Here is a 23,187-nt window from a genome sequence, read left to right on the forward strand (position 1 = left end):
AATACATCCCAAAATGAGTATCACTTGAAAATTACCTTAGATATTTAAATCATACTTAAACTTGAGCTACATTGAAAAGTTCAGAATGCGCCCCAATGTGAACAACAACATCAGGTGTGTAGAGATGCTCATGGTCTCTTCTTTCTAGTAAATCTACTTAAAAATTTTTTATCCCTGAAGGACTTATACCAAATTGTTAATGTGAACTTTGGAGATAAAATTGACAGTGTTTGGGAAGAGGAGCTGAAATTCTCTTCTTCATGTACCTCTTTGGGTATTCTGCATAGAAGATAATCAGCATTTACTATTTTATAACAAATGGATTTTTTATACAAAATATTTAAATTCTGGTATAACATGAATGTGACAATGAACTATTTTAAATTTTTTGAAATAATCATTTCCTACAAATAAATGGTGGGATCAGGGTACCTGACCACATCAATCGAAAGTTGAAAAATATCAAGTATTTTAAGTTTTCAAATATTGTCCATTGTGTCATTATATATATATATATGGAACCACTTAGGCCAGTTTTTCTCTCCTTCGTAATGAAGTTTCTGGGTATTGTTCTTCCAGTTTCTGCATTTATGTAGTACATTATTACTTTATGATAAAGTTAGTTGATAATTCCTTAACTCTTTTTGCTGATGACCTTTTAAAGCTGCATAATTAGAATAAGTTGTGGTTATTGTATTGGAATCTGTATCCCATGGGCCAACAAGGCAGCACATTAATTCTATGCATCACCCACTCCCTGTGCAGTGCCATCAGCACAAAGATATTATTCTTTGTAATTACATAAAGAAAGGGTCTATTTAGTGTTAACTGACCTTTCTGTGACTGATCAGCCTTTTCCACCAGTGAAGTAGAAATGCATATCATTAAAATGTGAGTAAATAGGAAACCTTTCTAAATCTCAAACTATTCAAATCGGGAGGTGCACATGAGAAGGAAATGGTTTTCAGGCTTTCAGCTGGTATCATTAAAAGACTAAAACACTTAAAAATATCAAGTATTGATGATTTGAAATAGAATTAAATTAGAAAAATGCATGGAAATAATCAACAAGGGAATAATGTATAGACATGTCGCTGTTTCACAGTTTCAAAAAATATCAGAGGAAAACAAGGTTAAACCTAAGCATATGTTTAGGATTAAAATGTTAAGTTTATTTTATAAGTTAAAATAAAGTTAAAGAAATCATTACTGTTACTATTAGATACTGAGGATGCACCATGTTTTAGAGATAGAATATTCTAAGACATACTTTATGCAAATCATGTACTTTAAAATTTAAAAAAATTCATTAAGGATATGGTTTGGGTGACACTAGTTTTGCTCTTTTTCTTATTACATATTTTTTTCTGTAAATAGCTATACAAAAAATGTTTGATTATAAAATTATAAAAGAAAGATGAACCAAATAGTAATCTAATAGCTAATATAAGGGACACTTATCTAGAGTTTTCCTAAAGTTGTCATAGGAGGCATATTATAGTCATCCTGCAGGTAAATGTTCCCTTTTATTTAAGCGCACACTCATTTTAATATTTAATAAACATCTATATTTCTAGGCCAAGTTTTCCCTGCTAAGACCACATTCATATCTCTATATGTGAAACATCTTCAGAAACCTGCTTAAAAGCTCACTCTTCCTTCAAACTTTGCTCATCACTTTGACTGGAACTGCTCTGTCATAGAACTACTCTCGTTTTTCCACTGTCTTTTATCCTTCGTAGTGCATAATGTATTCTGATATGGTCAACTTTGTAAGTGCCTCAATTCCCTTAGCTGACTGCAAACTCCTTCTACCCTGAAGCTGTGCTTCCCCCACCCCCACCATGTGGTGTCCGTTCTTCCTGGTCAGAGACAAAAATAATGAGCAAAAAGGTTTAATACAAGGTATTCATAAATTTCCAAAGACACTCTTCTGAGTTCTGAAAGGCAATGACATAGAGTCCATTAGAAAATTTTGTAAATAAATCAGAACAGTAGCTACATCTGTAATCCAGCCAGGGAACTAAGATAAGGAGTACTGTGTGTGTTTACATATGGGTGCTGTGCTGGGGCAGTTAAAGACAGTATTCCTCTGGGCTCTGGCAGGGACTGGTTTCCTGATCAGATGGCTTGGGGTAGGCTTTCATCAAACAGTGTCAGAAAAGTGCTCCTTGGCCTCCATAGTATCCCCCAGTGTTGTGCATATACCAGTTGCTCAGTAAGAATTTTTGAATTAATGAGTGAATAGGAAGTATTTTGTCAAATGTGATGATACTCAGAGATTGAGGCATGTAACAACCTTGATGCAGAGGACTGATTTGTTCATTTACAAATCAAGAATGTTCTTTCAACACTAATTATCAGAGAACTTGAGTTGGACAAGAGACTTGTTTCCATGGCAGCACAGACAAGGAAGTGGGTCCTGGGAGAATTAGAACAGTTATTTGCTCCTCTGAGGCTTCAGGGTATCGACATATCATTCTTACAGACTTGCTCCTTTGGAACACTGGGAGAACTCTTGCTTTTGATAGTAATTGGCATATAGTTTTTAAGGGAGCAGCAATGTGATAAAGCCTGTATGCACACAGTAGGTGATGCATTTGATGAAGTATATGTATCTGCCATATTGTTAGAGAATTAGCCTGTATTTTGGATATTTTGTGTTCCTCATACTAATGCCCATGAATTGAGGGGGCTGCTCTTGAAACAAGTGCTCACAAAGAGACTTGGAGACCCCCTGTCTCTATTCTAAAATCTCACTTGCATGCACTGTGAATCAGTCTTAGTACCAACGCTTGCTTTAATGACATCAAACTTCATTGCATGCAAGACCACCAGTACAATGCTCCAGGCTGGCAGAGCTGTGCCAAAGGCGTATGTGAGGACTGTGGGGATTCAATGGTATGGGATCAATAGTGTGAGCATGTGTATAGGATGAATGCCACTGAAACATCAGCCCTGGGAATTGAGGATTAGTTACAATGTTAGTTACAAGGGATACTAAATGTGCAGGTACGTTTCTTTGTCTACACCATCATACTTTCAAGTCAAGATATAGCAGAATATACCATCTGCCAAAGTTTAACTCACAAGTTAGGTAGTAATCAACAGATGGCCAAACAACAATCTAATAATCCTAAAGGGGACAAGAAAACATTGCTTTTGACTCTTAACTCCTCCAAATTTCCTCAAATACATACGGGCTCATGCAGTAAGGCAGCTCTGATCCCTGAACAGTAAAATGACTGTTCTAAGATTCGAGTCATGGATTATTTCTTCTATGAAGGCTTTTCTGTTCCTGCTTCCCTACCATACAGAATCGATTCCAATGTACCTCAGATAGATTTGTGTACACTTCTCCCTCCGCCTTCTTTGGCCTGTAATCCCTGGTGAACAAGATCATATCTTATCCATTTTCATCCCCACACTAGCTGTAGAGCTGGACCCATAGAGGAAACTTACTAAGGGTTTGCTCAACACATGGTTGAATGAACAAATAAATAAATGAATGAAAAGTTAGATGTGGGGATGCTCTGGAGTAAAATTAATCAATAAATACTAGCAATACAACTTTTGTTTTCTGGACATTCTGGCAGGAAGTCAATTCTTTCCAGCCATGGGACTGAAGCAAGTGTGGGGCAGTTTGTATAAGAATACAGACGTGGCATTAACAGCCAGCAGAGCCCTGGCGAGAAGCAAGAAAGCAAGGAGCTATCTGTAATAAACTATTAATAACAAAGAATCAGGAGATGACAGACAGATCATCAGAAATGATCAGTAGAGATAGCAGCAGATAATTACATCAGGACCCAAGAGTTAGAACTGCATCAGACAATGACAACTCTCTTAAAACACATAATTGAAAGAAGTACCTGGCCCCTTTGGTGAAATGGCTGCAGATGCCTATATTAAGAATAACTGAAAGCATAGATGACATGTTACCCCAACTTTAATCATGGGCATCATGATAATTTTATTAACAGTAAAGTACTTAAAGACAGCTATGTGGATGTTCTGCATATATATGAACAGTGCAGATATTTTAATCATAAACACTTCTCTAGAATGTTTGAATCAAGAGTTTTTTCTTTGTAATTATTTTTTAGCTGATAGTTCTTCTTAAATTAAAAAAAAAAAAAATGCAAATAGTTTTAGTATCTTCTCAGGGTAAATGATCCTGGCTGGATTTCAACCAGTCTCAATGGTAATATTACTGTGCTGCATTCAACCACAGTGCAGAGTTCTATAGGCCTCCACTTGGAAGGTCCGTGAACTTAGCCTTGCCAGTGAATACATCATGCCTAATCAAAACATGGAATAAGGAATAATGTAGATCAAAAAACTCAAGAGACTTATTATATATAATCAATATGCCCTCATGTACTGACAGTGAAGACTAGCTTCCAAGGGGCCAAAGTTCTAATTTCCTTTAACAGCCCATTTTATTTGTGTCTACAACCTATGTGTTATTTGGATTATTATTAAAAAGTTGCTTAATGGAACTGGACTCAAAGCAAGGCAATTCAATTATTTAGTTTGATTGATTGATGTCATTAGGCTTTATGAAGACAGCCTTGTATAATGTTTCAGAATGCTGGCTCGTGTATGTCAAATAGTTAAGAGCCAATCTGCCTGGATGCAAAGCTAAGCTACTCCACTTAGTAGCTGTGCAATCTTACACAAGATACCTGGTGTTTCAGTTGTTATCGTCATATAACAAACACCTCAAAACTTCATTGTCTAAAATGGCTACTCATGATTCTGTGTGTCAGAAATTTGAACATGGTACATTCGGGATGGATTGCCTTTATTTCACGCTTTCTGGACCATCATCTGGAGAACTTGAAGACTAGGGTCAGGACTCCTCTTTAGATGATTCGTTCAGTCACAATGGATGCAGTTGGCCAAGACTTGTGCTGGGGAATCCTTACTGGCTCCTCTGTTTCCTGGCCCCTCCATGGGGCATGGGCTCCTAACAACATGGTGGTTGGATCCAAGGGTGAATGGTGCCAAAGAGAAGGCCAGTCAGAAACTATACTTTTTTATAAACTAGCCCAAAAGGCACAGCATCATTTCTATCATAGTTGATAGAACTATGTTGCAGAGGTCACATGTCTACCAGAGGTCCAGAGAAGGAGAAAAAGACTTCACCTTTTTAGAGAAAGTGACAAAGTTTTGGAAAATCATGTGGAACTGAAAATATTGCTGTGGATATTTTTGGAAAATCCAATTCACCCCACCTAATTCCTTTTTGCCTTGTCTTCCCTGACTATAAAATAGGGATAGTAACATTTTAGATAATTGCTATCAGAATAAATTCAGTAATATTGCTTTCTTAGAGTAGTTCTTGGCTATAGTAAGCACTCCCTAATGGTAACTGCTACTCTGATTCTAATTCTTATTATCATTTTCTTACTGTCTTATATCATACCTCCAGTTAGAATGAAGATTTATTGTCCTAGATAGTGTTCTTTCTCACTAAGGTGACTGTGTCAGTCTTAGTTCTTTTCCATTAAGTGTGGAATCCATGAGTTAACATTCAAGTTTGGCCTCCTTTTGAAGTTCTTGGCTATGTACCACAAGGTGAAATGTACAATATGCTTCATATTTTTGTCCCAAAGAACCCAGTTCTCTGATGGAAATTTCTTATTCCCCACTTACCAGTAGAGTGAAGCAGAGAGAAAAAAGAAAACAGTGGGGAAAATAAACTGAAAATGGAGAAACCAGAGGAAATGTCTGAGGTGAAATCTAAAGCTTAAAGAATAAGAAAAGTCAAGTGAAAAAAAAATAATAGAGAAACACTATGTGGATATTTTGAGTCTCAGTCTGGCCTCTTTTTCCAGCCCTTTAACTGACAGGGAAGGAAGTCAACTATTTCTTTAGCAATGGTTCTTCAACCCTTTGATATCAGAGGCTGAGCATGTATCCCAAAAGTGCTAGCTATAGTTTTAAGGGCTTCATATACCTTGTGAAAATCACTGAGGTACTGCAAATAAATAACTGGTTAAGCCTGGATGCTGTGGTATATTGTTAGAGTAATTTTCAGTGCATAAACATACTGTGTGAATTATCTTTATGTATTTAAGATCTTTATTTCTCAGTAGTGTAGCATCAAATAGTGTCAATAACTGTGTCCATTATAATAGGTGATTTTTAAAAATTATTAATAGACTATTTCATTGATGGTGGCAAATAAAATATGTGGTTTAAACATGCAAAATATATGCATGTCCTAACTGGTATGTATAATCATTCATTCCCTAACTTGCTGAAAAGCCAAACACCTACTCACTGCAGCTGTGCTCTGTGTGACGCATTTTAGGGGTGAGCAAAATGATGGTCTCAGCACTCATGGGACTCACAATCTAGCTTTTATTCATCTCTATATAAACTTAATTTTTATTTCCTAATAAAATAGGGATATAAGAAGTTGTCACATCCTCTAAACACTGAGGTTTAACAAATGACTTGAGATAATAGAGAACAAATCAACATCAAGCTAAATATTTTCCTAACTAAATTCTAAATGATATGGAAACTGTTAAGAGACATTTGGCATGCCTGTTTTCTTTATCAAGATGTATTCTAAGAACTGAGGTTGTGGCTCAGTGGTAGAGCATTTGCCTTAGCACATGTGAGGCACTGGGTTTGCTCCTCAGCACCACATTAAAAAAAAAAAGAATAAATAAAGTTATTTTTTTTAAAAGACATATTCCAAATAACTTAATATCATTAATAACATGAATTGAATAAATAGCAATAAATTTAGCTTTGAGAAAGTGCTATATTTATTTAGAATTTTGGATAAATTTAATAAGTATGGAAACAAAAAGCACAACAGATTCAGAATTTTATCATCTAATTAGTATTTGTGTAACTTTTACATAAAAATCTCTTCCATAAGAACAAACTCCTTGAGGCACATTATTGTGTCTGAGAATCTGGCATACAGTTGTTATTAAATTAAAATCATATTCAAAGCTTTTATTATTTAAAAGTAACTGAACAAATGAATGAATGAATAAATAAATGAAATGAAATTATAAATCAACTCAATGCAGTTATTTTAACTTACAGAGATTGTAATCAAAATTTTCATTAATACTTTTAGATCCAAAAATATACTTTTCAAATTCATATTTAACCAAGACCTTAACATGAAAGATTTAAGATTTTTTAAATTTTTAAATGTTACATATTTTTATTTGTTCTTTTTAGATATATGTGACAGTAGAATGTATTTTGACATATTATACATACATATGTAGAGTATAACTTATTCTAATTAGGATCTCATTCTTGTGGTTGAACATGATGTGGAGTTACACTGGTTGTTTGTTTATATGTGAAAAAATAAAATTATGTCTGATTCATTCTACTGTCTTTCCTATTCCCATCCTGCCTCCCTTCCCTTCACTCCCCTTTGTCTAATCCAATGAACTTCTATTCCCCACCCGCATTGTGTGTTAGCATCCACATATCAGAGAGAACTTGAAAGATTTTACTAATAAATTCAGCTGGATTTGATGAATTTAAAGGCTTAAAAATCATCTTATTCTCTTATTTTTCTTTGTTTTCATTTTTACTTGTTATATTCCTGACCTACACTTTTGTGCCCACATTAATTACCTTTTACTGCTGTCCTTTTACAAGTTGTTCAACTTCAGTAGTGGTGGCATTATTTTCCCCAAACATACTTCCACCAATAATTATCATTCCTTTTTTGTTTCATTTGCATGTTATAATACTAATGGTTAAAATTACACAAGTCCGATTTATGAGATGAAACCATAGTAAAATATAGAAAAACACTTGCAATGTCAGCTAAATACTATGATTTAAAATTTTAAAAACGTCATTTCATTTTTGAAGGTCATTGACTTTCAGGAATAGGTAGTGAATCGGTAAATCCTTCTATATGTTCATTACTGAGGAATGATAATATAAAATATTGTGACCGATACAACAGTGTTTTGATGATTTATTGGCAATTGGCATAACCACATAATTTAATATCATGGAGTCTGCTCTAATTATAGCATATAAAGTGGTAGGAATTGATGTCATTCAGAAATTGAAATATATGCATTTGGAAATAAAACTGCATATTGCATAGTGAGTAAGGCATAACTGAACAAATATTTCCTCATTAAATTTCACTAAATATGATAAATACCAATTCCCCAACTTTTACAACACTCTTTTCAAATTGAATGTTTATAGTAGCCATCTAGGACTTGAAAGAAAGGTAACTGAAAAACAAGATATGAACTGTCTTTATGTTAAATGCAACAAAACAGCCCGAAACTTGAAATGAGTCCCACTTCCACCTCCAGTTGAACATTATCAGTGTGTTATTGTTTCAATATGAGTTGTCCTTCAAAAGTTCATGTATGAGAAAATGCAAAAATGTTCCAAGGTGAAATGATTTGATTATGATAGCTTTAACCTAATCTATGGATTAATCCTCTGATATGGACTAACTGGGTGGTAACTAACGACAGGTAAGGTATGGCTTGAGGAAGAAGATCATGGGGAGTATGTTTCGGGGATTTATATTTTGTCCCTGGTGAATAGACTTTTCTTTCTGCTTCCTGGTTGCTATGTCCTGAGCAGCTTCCCTCCGCTGTGCTCTTCTGCCATGATGTTCTGCCCACCTTGGTTCCAGAGCTATGGAGTCAGTGGACCAAGGATTGAACCTCTGATATCATGAGCCAAAATAAACTTTTCCTCATCAAAGTTGTTCACAGCAAATGCAAAAGCTGACTCAGTGTTTCAAGTCAGTAACTTCAGGATTAGATTTCAATATTAGTGTTATAGTATAAAAATGTTATCCAGCCATTTTTAAAAAAGTGCCTCCACCAAAGGAATATTTTCATAGAACTGTGCCCTCCTAACAAAAGACAATTCTCCATGATTTTAGGCAAGTTTACTAGATAGGCTTTAAAGTTCTAAATTATTGTGCCAGAATTAGGACAAGGGCATATTAAATGATTCTCAGTTCATCATTTTGTCTTTTTTGAAGAACACCTATGACATAGTATTAATCTCTGGGGATCAATATGGATACAGGCTATCATGAGAAATATGTTTACTGACCTTAATAAATCTTCAAGTGTGTAAATACAGAAATATTTGTAAGGCAATTTTCTGCTAAATTAGATTTTTCCTATGTACATTCTTATACCACATATATTTTTTAACAACTTATACTAAAGGTTTGATGTGACGGCAATTTTCACAAAGAAACATTTCTAATTGCTTCATAAGAGTTATTTTTGTATCTAGTAATTTAATCATCATTATCATTATCATGATTTATATGCATTTATGGGTTTTAAAAACTTTTTTGCTGCTATGAATAGTATTGTAATGAATAAAGATTTTAAAAATTTAGAATAGAATCCCATAAGACAAATGCCTGAATTAACAGGTTTGAAAATATTCAAGTCTGTTGATACATTTTGTATTTTTTAAAGAAAAATTTCTGTGCTAGAAATATAAGGAGTCATCAACTAAACTGAATTCATGCATCTAACATAAAATTACAGATTGTCCCTTAGTTTGCTTTTGGGTAATGATGCAAAATTATTTTCTAAAGTGTTTGCATTAGATTTGGCAAATATTTATTTTGTCATGAAGGGAGGTATAAAGTTCTCAACTTCTCACAAAGTCATATATAACCTTTTACACAGTTAAAGTATATTATTAATAAATAGTGGCTCTGGGTACTTCTAAATGTTGACTTCCCTATGCTTTACTTCTTTCCTCCTGTTTTGAATGTTTTTTATGAGTGCCAGCACTCTAAACCTCTTAGGGGTTAAATTCTAAGCAAATTGTCTTCTAGTGGTTTGAGCATAGGGTCAGAGGAAAGGAAAAGGGGCTGGGAAATTAAAAAACAACTACTGGGATTCTGAAAAGACCCTCCCAAGATTCTCCTTCCAGGAGGAGTGATGGAGGGAAGCCCAGGGAGCAAAAGGTGGATAAACTCTGATAAATCATATATCAATGCTAAAAAATTAATCTGCATTGAGAAAGGAAATTATTAAATTGAAAATGGGTATAGATTTCAGGGGAAACAATTTTTTGGTTATTTTGTTACTTTTCTATACTATATATTAGAACACTTTTAAGTAATTCTAAAGATGGGAAAAAAAAATTAAACAAACAAATGGTCTTAATTTTATCTTCTAGAAATTGCAAGATAATGCCCTGGAAGAAAATCTACATTTAGCTCAAGAATATCAAAAACTACTGGAAATTTTCTTAGTCGAAAAGGACAAATTCTTCAATATATATAGCAGAAAGCTATCAATTGATGCTTCTGTTAGAGATAAGAAAGAGGTATTTAAAATTTTTTTTAATCACTTATTTGACATATTTATTACAAAAAGTAAAAATTGGTCAGTTTGGGGTCTTCATTGTTATGGTGGTCCTATGCCACAAAAAAATAGCATGTTTTTATTTGTAAAGTTTTATTTTATATTTATATCAAAAGTTGAAATAGAATTTTGAAAGAATACTTGAGGCATGAGAAACTTAGTTTCTACTCCACCATCCTATACTAATTTGCTTTTAGTTGCTGTGACCATTAGTCCCAAATTTCTTTTTTTTATTTTTTGGACATAACATGTTATCAAAGTCTTCAAATTTCAATTCTAATTGTAGGTGACTTTCCATGATTGGCCTCTAAGTCTTCCTTTTGATATATGTTTACTTGATAAAAGGATTAACTAGAAACTTTGGGGGAAAAAAAGCTGACTTTCTCTGATAGCTATTGCAGGGAATTATAAATATTCTAAAAATTTGTGAAAACTCTGTCATGGTGACAGCAGGAGAGTAAAACAGCTGCATTGTACAAGTGTTAATATATAGCTACTTCCTCCATGGTCTTTAGTTACTTAGTGGCAAGATATAGTTATTTTCTTTCAATCTTTGCCCCCCCCCCCCCCGGATTTGAATTTTAAAAAGTAGAGGCATGATTTTTTTTTAAATAATTTACCTATGTACAACAACCAGTACACTGTGTCTTTTCTCCTGTGGGTATTGCCCATGCTGCTGCTCTATAAATTAGAGTTTAGAATTCTGGTGCTACACCTACCTCTTATTCTTGTGAATACTGGGAGAGCAGAAGGATGAAATTTGAACATAGACTCCCCCATCATGAACTCAGTGATTTTGGTGAGTTACTGAACCTTTCCAACCTCAGTTTTCTCGTGTGTAAAAATTTACGTATACAAGCAATTGTTCAGGAATTTTAAAAAAATGACACTCATAGTAAGTTAGTTGGAAAATAAAAGGACACTGTGTGGCTGTAAGTGACTGTGGCATTCATCTGGTATGCTGCTTGTAGCTGCTTGTAAACTCCCCTTTGTTTCTCATCCATCTGCTCAGATGAGAGTCAAAGCTTCTGGCCTATACATGGGAAAAAAAAGGGTGTAGTTTTTCTCTTACAAATTTGTGTTGAAACAGTAGAAGATGAAGGTAGATCAAGAAGTAAATGTGTTCAGAAAAGAATTAAGAAAGCAACTATCTGTCCTCAAACCATGGTGCAGGGTTCAAAGAAAAAGTATCTCTGCATCCATGGGGAATATATCCAGTCATTTCAAGCATTTAACATTATTATTGCAGTTAAACACGTTCTATGCATTCCTGGTCATTGGGGAAGAAAAATGATCAATTTCTATCTCTTATTTTCTTCTCTAATCAAGGGGAAGACAAAAACAAATTGTATGAACTTTTGTTTCTAGTTTACATAGAATCCTTTGGTGGCCAATGACAAACATATTAGATTTCTGCATAAATAGTGAAGAGTCATGCCTTTTCCTGGCATTCTATTGCCATAGTTAGGACAAAATTGTCATGACCACATTTTTTTTTTTTTTAATTAAAGCAAATCTTGACAAGGAATGAGACCTTGGCATGAGCAGACAATGGAGAATGTTAGGAGATCGGGTTTATGTTTGTGATCCCTCAGATGAATCCCTTTCAGCACACCTGTTTCAGGGAAACTTTCAAAGATTTATTTGGACTTCCAGTCATTTTTCATTTCCATCCTTCAGCGATGGAGGTCATTAAGTGCAGGCTGCCCTTGTCAGTGTCATGTAGGATCAATTTGCTGCAATGGACAGAGAGGCCTTATTGATGCTGTTAAATCTGTCAGTGAGAAATCGTATGTCATTAGCGTCTAATGCACTGCTTACAGGACGGAATTTGGCCATCAAAAAAGGAGAAAACCCTTTAATATTTTCGTCCATTTCTTTGATATTGCAGCATTTCCTGTGGATGTAGGTTTTAGTCCTCTGGCCAGTTTATTTTGGGGGTACACAAAAGCGTCATTCAACCACTGATTCCCTTGTTGAATTCCTTTGTCAGATAAAATGGATCTTAGTGAATTTTGTGTGTATTTTTCCTGTTTTACATTGATTTCATTGCTTCTGAACCTGAGTCCTTTTCTTTGTGATAAATAATTATGTTGTAATTATTGTACTTCTGAGGGAATATTTCTCTTTCTACAAAAATCACACATTCTATACTTCTTTGTATTATTAGGCTAAGAGTAGCAAGGAAAGCCTGATGGAAGAGTAAAACAAATTAAAAGTAATGTCCCTTTCCTTACTACAATTCTACATGCAGAAGTTTCAAATGTGAGAATGCTATAATATTATTCTCGGTAATAGTATTGTGTTTGCTTTATTTGTGTGTTTCTTGATACTATCCTGTACTTTTAAAATTTGCAGCAATTGATATTTTCCCCTTTAAAAATCAGAAACAGGCAAAAGCAATTATGTAAAACTCTTATTTGCCCTGTTCATGGGTAACGATAGAAGAGAATCCAATCTGAAACTTCTCAAATGTCAAAATTACAAATAACACCAGAAATGAATGAAGGAAAGAATCTGAAAAACAGGTTTTACTTCTGTATGAATATAGACATTTTTATTATTTTAATAAGGTGCTTTAAAATATATTTTCTATATTTTTCTTTAAAAATACCCATGAATATTTTGATGAAATCATCATGTATTTGTTTGAAATGCCACCTGAAATTCTTCAGCCCGCAAAGAAAGATAAGTTAAGCCAGCATGCAAATGTCGATGTGGTCTGTTGGCTGAAAACCAGATCTCTTTCCAAACTGGTTAAAAACATTTTAAAATTTTTTCATAAACCACTTATAGAGTTTAACTCTTGCATACTTCAAATCCCAGTGCTTTTAAACGAAGGGAATATAAATGATCACAGTGTAAGCCAGCATTTTATAAGCATGTATGTGGACCAGGTATTTTTATTGTAAAATTTGAAAACATTGTTCCCTTCAATAATCCTGAAAAAAATTTTCACAGCAAAGGAAACAATAATTGTTATTATCATCCTTATCCCCTATGTAAGATGTGTAACTGAGATTGAGTGTCTCATAAGATCATCCAAACAGAGGGAGATTGCATTGGGAATGCAACTCAAGTTTTTCTTACATCCAAGCCATTTCCTAATTCTAATACTACCTCTTTACTGTAACATTAATTAAACAGTCCAATATATGTCTCATCATATTTTACAAAACTTTTCAGAATCCAAATAAATTATACAACATGTATTATTTATCCAGTGTCCAACTGAAAACGATTGTTTGATCCACTAATTATTTCCCCAATTATATCTCATTGGAGCCACTTTTTTCAGTGACAGTTTTCAGAAGAAAGGACAACTTATTTAAGAAGAAATTTAATTCACACAGGGATTTTAGATATGTTTCATAACTCTCAAATGTAAAACCTATGAACTAGAAGCATCGTTAGAAATGTTGCCTTTTGATGCCCTCTCTCATCACTTCTATTCAACATAGTCCTGGAAACCCTAGCCAGAAGAGTTAGACAGAAGAAAGAAATTAAAGGGGTGAGAATAGGAAAAGAAGAGCTCAAACTATCTCTGTTTGCCGACAACATGATTCTATATTTAGAAGACCCAAAACACTATACCAGAAAACTTCTAGAACTCATAAATTAATTCAGCAAATATCAGGCTATAAAATTAACAACCATAAATCAATTGCATTCCTATACATCTGTGATAAATGAACTGAAAGATAAATTAGGAAAACTATTCCATTCACAGTAGCCTCGAAAAAAAAATGGGAATGAATATATCAAAAGAGGTGAAAGATCTCTACAGTGAAAACTACAGAACACTAAAGAAGGAAATTGAAGAAGACCTTAGAATATGGAAAGATTTCCCATGTTTTTTTGATAGGCAGAATTAATATTGTCAAAATGGTTATACAGCCAAAAGTGCCTTACAAATTTAATGCAATTCCTATTAAAATTCTAATGATGTTCTTCATAGAAATAGAAAAGGTTGTCATGAGATCAATTTGAAAAAATAAGAGGCCCAGAATAGCCTTAGCAATCCTCACCAGGAAAAGAGAAGCAGGAAGCATCACAATATCAGACCTTAAATTATACTACGGAGCTATAGTAGCAAAAACAATGTGGTATTGGTACCACAGACATAAAGACCAATGGTGCAGAAGACATAGAGGCAGACCCACATAAAATACAGTTATCTCATACTAAACAAAGGCACAATAACATATATTGGAGAAGAGATAGCCTCTTCAACAAATGCTGCTTCAAAAACTGGAAATCCATATGTACCAAAATGTAATTATATCCCTTTCTCTCACCCTACACAAAACTCGACTCAAAGTAGATCAAGGACCTAGGCATTAGACTAGAGAACCTATACCTACTAGAAGAATTGAGTCCAAATCTCCATTATGTCAGCTTAGGAACTGATTTCCTCAACAAGACTCCTAAAGTGTAAGAAGTAAAATCAAGAATCAATAAATGGGATTATATCAAACTAAAAAGCTTCTTCACAGCAAAGGAAACAATAAAGAACATGAAGAGAGACCCTACAGAATGAGAGAAAAATCTTTGGCCACCTGCATCTCAAATAGAGCATTAATCTCTAGGATATCCTAAAGAACTCAAAAAGTGTAACATCAAAAAAGAAGAAAAGAAATAACCCAAATCAATAAATGGGCAAAGGAACTGAGCAGACACTTCACAGGATAAGAAATACAAATTGTCAATAAATATATGAAAAAATGTTCAACATCACTAGCAATTAGAGAAATGCAAATTAAAACTACACTGAGATTCCATCTTACTGAAATTGGAATTGCAATTATTAAGAATACAAGAAACAACAAATGTAAGTGAAGATGTGGGGGAAAAGCTACACTCAGACCTTGCTGGTGGGACTGCAAAGTAGTGCAGCTATTCTGGAAAGCAGTACGGAGAATGGAATGGAACCACCATTTGACCCAGATATCCCACTCCTTGGCATATACCGAAAGGACTTAAAATCAGCATACTGCAGTGATGCGGCCACATCAATGTTTATAGCAGCTCAATTCACGATAGCTCAACTATGGAACCAACCTAGTGCCCTTCGACACATGAATGGATAAAGAAACTATGGTATACATACACAATGGAATATTTGTCAGCCATAAAGAATAAAATTATGGCATTTGCCAGTAAAGGAATGGAACTGGAGACTATTATGTTAAAGGAAGGAAATAAGCCAATCTCAACAAACCAAAGGCCGAATATGCTCTCTGATATGCAGATGCTAACACACATTAAGGGGAGTGGGGAGGGAGGTTCAGTGGATTAGACAAAGGGAAATGAAGGAAAGGGAGGGAGGGTGGAAGGGAATAGGAAAGACAGTAGAATGAATTGGATATAACTTTAGTGTGTTCATATATGAATATACAACCAGTGTAACTCCACATTGTGTACAGCAACAAGAATGAGATGTTATACTCCATATATGTATAATATGCAAAAATACACTCTACTGTCATGTCTATTTAAAAGGATCACATTTTATAAAGAAATGTTGCCTTCCTTTGTAAAAAATAACTTTATGGTTGAGGAACTTGGGAAGGAGCAGAGTACCTTGGTGATTTACCACATATACAGTTAAGTAGAAGTAAAGTTAGTCTAGGACATAGTTGTTTTAACTAAGTTTCAAATACTTTCTCCATCAGACTATAGTTGGACATGTGCTATATATATTTTTTTTAATAGTGTGAGTGAACAAATAGCTGGATGTAATCAGAGTAACTGTCATGGGTGTGCTTGGGTAGGAACACCATCATTAAGTGATGTGGGCTTGTGAAGGAATCACACAGGGACATGAGTCTGAGGACTGTCTGTAGTGAAGTGTGCCAGGCTCTGGGGGGACACTTCCTGGCATCACAGAATTCAGAAATTATACATTTATTCATTTATTTATTCACTGAGTTATTTAAAATAAATTATTAATCACCTATTACACTGCATAGGAATATGTCACCTCATCTCAGACTCCATGTGGAAGCTGTCACCCCACAGTTCAGGGGATTCCTTCCTAGAATATAGCATGAAAGCAGAGCATTGTCTCTTCACCCCACCCAGGAAAAAACAATTTTGTTATTTAATCTATGACACGGGCAGTTATCGGTGACGAGTCCTGCTTCCTTACATGTTGAAGTAGGACATTAGAGAAGCACGCTGAGGCAAGCATATAAAGCAGGGTTTATTTAAAAAGATGCAATACAGACTTCTCTCAGGAAGTAAAGTGAGTGTTGGAAGAAATCATGTTTGAAATGAGGAGGGAGAAGGGAGCAAAAGCTGGCATCCTGGTATCCAAGAAGTGAGAGTGTTCTGCCTCTTTTATACATCATAGATTTTCTTTGTTCTCTTGCTTTCTTCTCCCTTATCTATCTCCTTCCTGCTTTAGTAACTAGACCCAGGAGATGCTTTGTGGGATGGCTAAAAGGTGAGAAACAGGTGGGCTGGAGGAGCCAAGGTGGGGTGATCTGGGCAGGAAGGGGGCCCAGGGTGCATTAACTTAACAATTTTACAACTCCCTGTAGGAGGGGACAATCCCTGGGACAGGTTACCTTAGCAACAGATTGGAGCAGGGTCAGGTTATCTTGATAAAGAATGGAGGATTTGAAGGCATTAACATTTAATTCCCAGACCCAAACTGGCCTCCATTCTCTCCATCCGACCAGGATCACCTATCTATACTAACTGCTGGTCTTTAATTCTGGCTTCATCTACACTGCCTGATCTGATTGGGTGAAATTCCACCTTAAACTCTTAAAAACTCCTATCTATAAATTGACTTAGTTTTTTTTTTTTCTTACCTTTTTCATCAGTTTTCAACCAACACTCATTTTACATTGATTTGGTGAGGAGTTAGTCTATTTTAGCAATGAACAAAATTATTTTCCTAGAGAAATATGAAAGTTGTTTTATTTCTCCTTTTTTGTGTTTCCTATTGCTTGTTATCTTGCATATATTAAAATTGTGCTTTCGGTGGTGATTTCTGTTGACTTGTTTCAGTATATATAGACAAAAATTCATTCCTTTTCCTACAAAATATACTTCAATGGTTTTTTCCTAAAACAGCTATTTGAAGACCCTGTCAGAATCTCTACCTGTTTCTTAGAAGACAGGCCTGTGTGTGCACATATATACTGCTTTGCTGTCTGTTTCTTAGAACATACACACCCACGCACACTCATACACATTTTTTCTAAAGCAATTCCCATACTTCATACAAGAAGCTTCCATTAAATTCCTATTGTCCTCTTTCTCAGAAGAGCTCTTCAAGGAGCTTTTGTGTCTCAGGAGCCACACAAGGCAGACAGCTGATGGTCTATTGTTTGATCATAATGACTCTCCTTTCCATTGTCCACACATTCTGAGGGCAACCCTGAGAACTTGGAGTTTATTCCTGGCTAGTACTTAGAGAAATAAACTTGGCTTAAATCAAACCAATTCCTCAGTGCAGCACCAGTTTGAAGGGAATTGCAGATTTATGGATCTTTTATGCAACTTTGAAAGGATGTTCTGGTGGAGTTGCTTAGCATTGAACAAATTTTTGATGTTAGAAACATCTTAAGAGTGATTTATGGAATATGATGATGATAGATCATCGAAATACTAAAGACATTCAAGGAAAAGAATTTATATGTGTGTGTGTTGTATATATATATGTGTGTGTGTATATATATATATATATATATATATATATATATATATATTTCATAAACACATTTTCATGTATACATTTTATATATATCTTGTGGTCCTCCACAGAGGATTATTTTGTCCCCCAGGAGAGACCTAGATATCTGAAAACATTTGTAGGCATTTTTTGTTGCTCCTAGCATCTTGGGGCTAGAGACCAGGATCTACTAAATATTCTAAAATGCATAGGATAGCTCACTCTGATGTGCCTGTGTACACATCCCAAAACTCTCCAGCCCAAAATGTTAACAAAGCTGAGATTAAGATGCTCTGATACACACACATTCTCTGAGATAACATATATTTCATAAATAGGTAATATAAATGTAATATGAAACACTGCAAACTATACCATATCTATATCCTTAACAATTTAAACTGTAATTCCATATTAAAAATTCTGAGAAATTATATTTTAAGAAAATTTGTCAGCTCTTCTAATTTTAAATTTCGTTTTGTCCTTGTGAAGTTATTAGGAAATGTATTTACAACTCATTAGCATAGTATTTATTAGATTAAACATTGGAAAATATATTCTATGTAGACTAGGAGGAAATTTCAGGTCACAAATTGCACTTTCATAAAATTCTGCTGATTGCTTGTACTATCTGTAAAGCCTAGAAAAATTAGAAAAGTTTTCTAATGGATAGGTTATGTTCTTTTGACTCTATTTGTAGTCAGATGCTGAACTTTTAAAAGAATTCCACAGTAAACTCTGAAATGAAATAATATTGTTTTTATTATTCAAAATCCATTTTTAAATTCCAATGAAATGAATATTCAGTGCACACAACTCCTGTAATGCATATTTTCTACTTACACTTGCCTGATACTTGTATAACTGCTTTTGTAATCATCTTTCCCCAAATCTATAAAAATCTATCTTATGATCAATAAGTATTAATATGGAAAATGCATATTTATATACTAAATATTTTGTTTAGTCATTATTTTTCCTTTAGAATTTAATTCTTATTGAAGGTAGGGTAGAGTACCCATGGACAACCCTCTGTACTTCTGAAAGCATGAAATATTAATGTCTTCCCAGAGGGACTGTTTTAAGAAACATATATAGCAAGAGTTAACATTTATAAAGCATATACTATGTCTAGTTGCTTTCTTAGCTTTTTATGTATTTTTATTTATTTTCCTTAACCACTCTATAAATTTTAAATATAAACCACTTAGAACAGTTTTTCACAAAGTATATATTCTACAGGTAGAACATAGGGCTGTTAATATTCATATTATGCTTTAGATAAATATATGCCCCTCATTTCTTATATCAAATCTTGATGTGGCTATATGATTATAAAATGAACTTTTAGACCATGATAGATATTAAGCAGCTGATGTAACCTAAGAATATGGGATGAATTATGAGTGGAAAGGACAGATGCATGGGGTAATAGTGACATAATCATAAGTGTCAAGTAAACAGATAGGTGTAAAAAATTGAACTATGGTAAATACCTAAAGGCCAGGTAAATATGACAGAGGGCCAAGGAATAGAATTCATTAATATGCACATATATTTGAGCAGGCATGAAAGACTAAGTTAGCAATGATAAAAGGGCTAAATGGGGCTCATTGTACAGGTCCCATACTCCCTACACTAATTAGAATATATATATATTATAAATTTAATATATATTTTTGTTACATATATCCTATTTATAAGATATATATCCTATTTATAAGATAAATATCCTATTTATAAGACCCATAGCAAAAATTTCCTAGAAATACGCTAATAGGAAATATGACATTATAACCTTCATGGAGAATCTGTAATTTTACAGATAGAGAAGATAAGGAGATAGCACATGCCATGACAATACTCAATATATTTATTTGATGGGATCTGGAATCTTAATAATTCTAAATCATTCCGAATAAATCAAAATAATATTTTTTGGATTCTGATGATTAAATAATTCTCACTGAAACATGAAAACATAAGAAATATGGAGAAAATCAGGGGGGCACACATGTTCTTTTTTTTCTGAAACAAATAATAAAGCTGCAATAAGATATGACATGTTACAAAAGTGACAGAAATTTAATGCTGTCACACAGAAAGCCTAGAAGTCCTAATGTAAAAAACAATTATTTATATAGGATGCAGAAATTCAAATAAATATCACATTATTTTATAACAAAATGGTATAAGGCCTAATCTATATTTTTGAAAATACAAATAAATACTACCTCATATCAGATCAATAATTACAAATGTATTAAAGAGTTGAATATAAACATAAAGTGGAGTTTAATATCTAATTTAGGTATAAAGAAAGTTTTTATCAAAGTAGTGACAAGCAAGAAAACCTAAAAAGTAACATAGATTTTCTGACATTAAAATTAAAATGTCTGTAAGCTTAAAAATATAGGAAAATATTCCAAACATCTGTGATATCCATGAACTTATATTTTCACGACATGGAGTGCTATTCTAACCCATTTAAAAGATCACTTCTCTAACAAACAATGGAAAAAGTCTTCAAATAGGTATTGCTTCTGTCTTGTCTTTATTGACTATTAAAAGAAATAGAAAGCAGTTTATGAATGAAAGGGAGGAAAACATCCATAATAACCAAAGAAATATGAATTAAAACAACACAATAGCATGTATTCATCCAGTCTATTAGCAAAAGGTACTTCAATTATAAAACCTATTTTGGGGAAGAACTAAAACTTGCAGTTTTCCTGATGGTGATACTGAATTTGAAATGGTCTCTATGGAGAAAAATTTGATGATATATAGTAAGAATCTTAATATTTATATACCCTTTTCTCTAGGGAATATTATAAAATGTGCACCAAGAGTGTTTTCAACAAAGATCTGATTGTGGAATAGGCAGTGCAGGATAATATGGAGCTGGACTGCTGTGGCTTGAATCCTGCTCTGATTTAGGTATGATTTAAGCAAGTCATTTACCTCTCTGAGCCTATGGTTCCTTATCTATAAAATAAGAATAATAGAACCTACTTCATACAATTCCACCAACAACTGAATTAACACATGTAAAGATCTCAGAAAAACAACTGGACATAGTGTTGCATATATTTTAATTATATTTTTATGTTATTCAATGAGATTATGCAACATATTTGACCGATTGGTTAGTATATATAAAGAAAGGATGAGGCTCAAAATTGGTGTTAATTTCCCTATTTGTATACCAATTGTGACATAATCTCTACCATGACAATGAAATCATTATAGGAATGAACTTGATTACCTTTTATTATGAAAGATTTTATGAAGTCCAGATATATTGTAAAATTGTCACTTTTTGTGAATCATTACTGACTTTACAAAGACAACAGAATAGCTCAGTGAAATAATTTTTTTTAACAACAAACATATAAACAATGCAATGATTTAAAAGATTTAGTTATTGTTTGTCTCTGGGAGAACAATTCATTTTTAGCTCACTGGGATGATTATTTGTATTTTCTAAGCATTCTTACCTGGTGAGTGTCTCTAATAACATAGTAAGTCCCACAATCACTTCACTTGTACTCAGCTAACTAAAATTTTATCTGTCTCCAAATTACCAGAAAATGTATTTCACATAAAGTGAAATGTGCTCTAATTATCCATATTCTGTGTATATCTGCATTAACGTGATTCTCCTATTAATGAAGAAACTACTTGCTTTTTGAAGGTTCCTTAACTCGTTTTCTGGGAACTAGTTACATTTTCCTCTGTTTTCTTAAAATAGATCATGGGTAAACTAACATTATCTCAAACATAAATGTATATGTATGTTACATATATTATATATAAACTGTAAATATATACGCAATTTAGCTACATATTCTAACTTTTTAAGATTTTGTTTATAGTGATACAATAAAATATTGTGATTAGATAGACATTAAAAATCTTTTCCCTTTGTAAATTGAAGGGTGACCATCAGAGCTTTCCTAACAGAGTAATCCTGATTATGACAAATATTATTTATAAAATCATATTATTTGTAAAATAATATTATTTATAAAATCTTGTACTGTTCCACATAGTAAATACTGATTAAACCAACCACATACACTCAGTCGACATCTTACCTGAGAAAAACAATGATAATGCAGTGAATAATATGGTGTTCAGAATTTTGTGAGATTCTATCAGATATTAAATCATTTTACAATTAATTCCTTTGAGCAGAGAGTCAGCATTTCTGTAGACTTTTAATGGAATTTTCTCATTTTAAAGATATATGCAATATACTCATAGCATATAGAGAAAAGTATATAAAACAAAGCTACTATCTGCATGGTGTACATAGAAAAAGAACAAAAATGTTATCTGTAAAAGCAGAAAAGAATTTGGCTTGCTTGACTTTTTGTATCAAGCATGCTACAGCAATCTTTTGATTCTAATATGAAACTATAGTAAGGATCATTGCACTAATGCATGAGGATTTGTGATAATGTTGCAGAAATTTTACTGTCAAAACTGAACTGCAGTGTAATGACTTTTGTTATCATGGTTTCTAATAACTATTCAGCTTGAATTGACCCTACATATGTTTTGCTGCAATAATATGTCAGTAACTCAGAAAGCAAAAAAGGAAATAAAAATCCAGTCAACATAATGTTACATATGACTTCATGATAACCTTTGCTATTAATATTGTTAAAACAATTATAAATACTACGGAAACTATAGGTTTCCATGGAAATAAAAGCTTAGATTCGTTGTGACACTCCTAGCCAAATAACTCTACAAAGTACTCTAACATTCTTCCTCTCACCCTGGGCTCTGGGTACGAACTGGTCTCTTACTACTGCTTCAGTGCTCTGTGCTATAAGGAGTCTCTGACATATTTCCCTTCTTCTTTGAATGAATTAGGTTCTTTTTCCTATTTTGAGCAATCTTTTTTTCTTCCTATATTTTTACATTTCTCCCTGTTCATTACAGCATATTTTCACTTCAACACCTTTTCCTTGCAATAAGTAAGAGAAAATAAGTAAGAATGATTACTCTGTGGTAGTTATCATGCTAGACATTGCATAGAGCATTACATGTACTTTATTGCAAATATTCAATCAATTATAAATAACACTATTGTTCTTATTACTT

At 33.5% G+C, this 23,187-nt stretch overlaps 1 protein-coding gene across 1 annotated transcript in view; it reads left to right on the forward strand.

The window, feature by feature from the left end:
• Ccdc178 (coiled-coil domain containing 178) overlaps window positions 1-23,187 on the forward strand; it is a 345,498-nt gene that overhangs the window by 201,313 nt on the left and 120,998 nt on the right. Inside the window, exon 17 of the mRNA XM_015482201.2 lies at window positions 10,195-10,344. Coding sequence (XP_015337687.1) covers window positions 10,195-10,344 — 150 coding nt within the window. The remainder of the gene's footprint in view (window positions 1-10,194; window positions 10,345-23,187) is intronic.

Source organism: Marmota marmota, unplaced genomic scaffold, assembly GCF_001458135.2.
Source record: "Marmota marmota marmota unplaced genomic scaffold, marMar, whole genome shotgun sequence".
NCBI classification, from domain to species: Eukaryota; Metazoa; Chordata; class Mammalia; order Rodentia; family Sciuridae; genus Marmota; species Marmota marmota.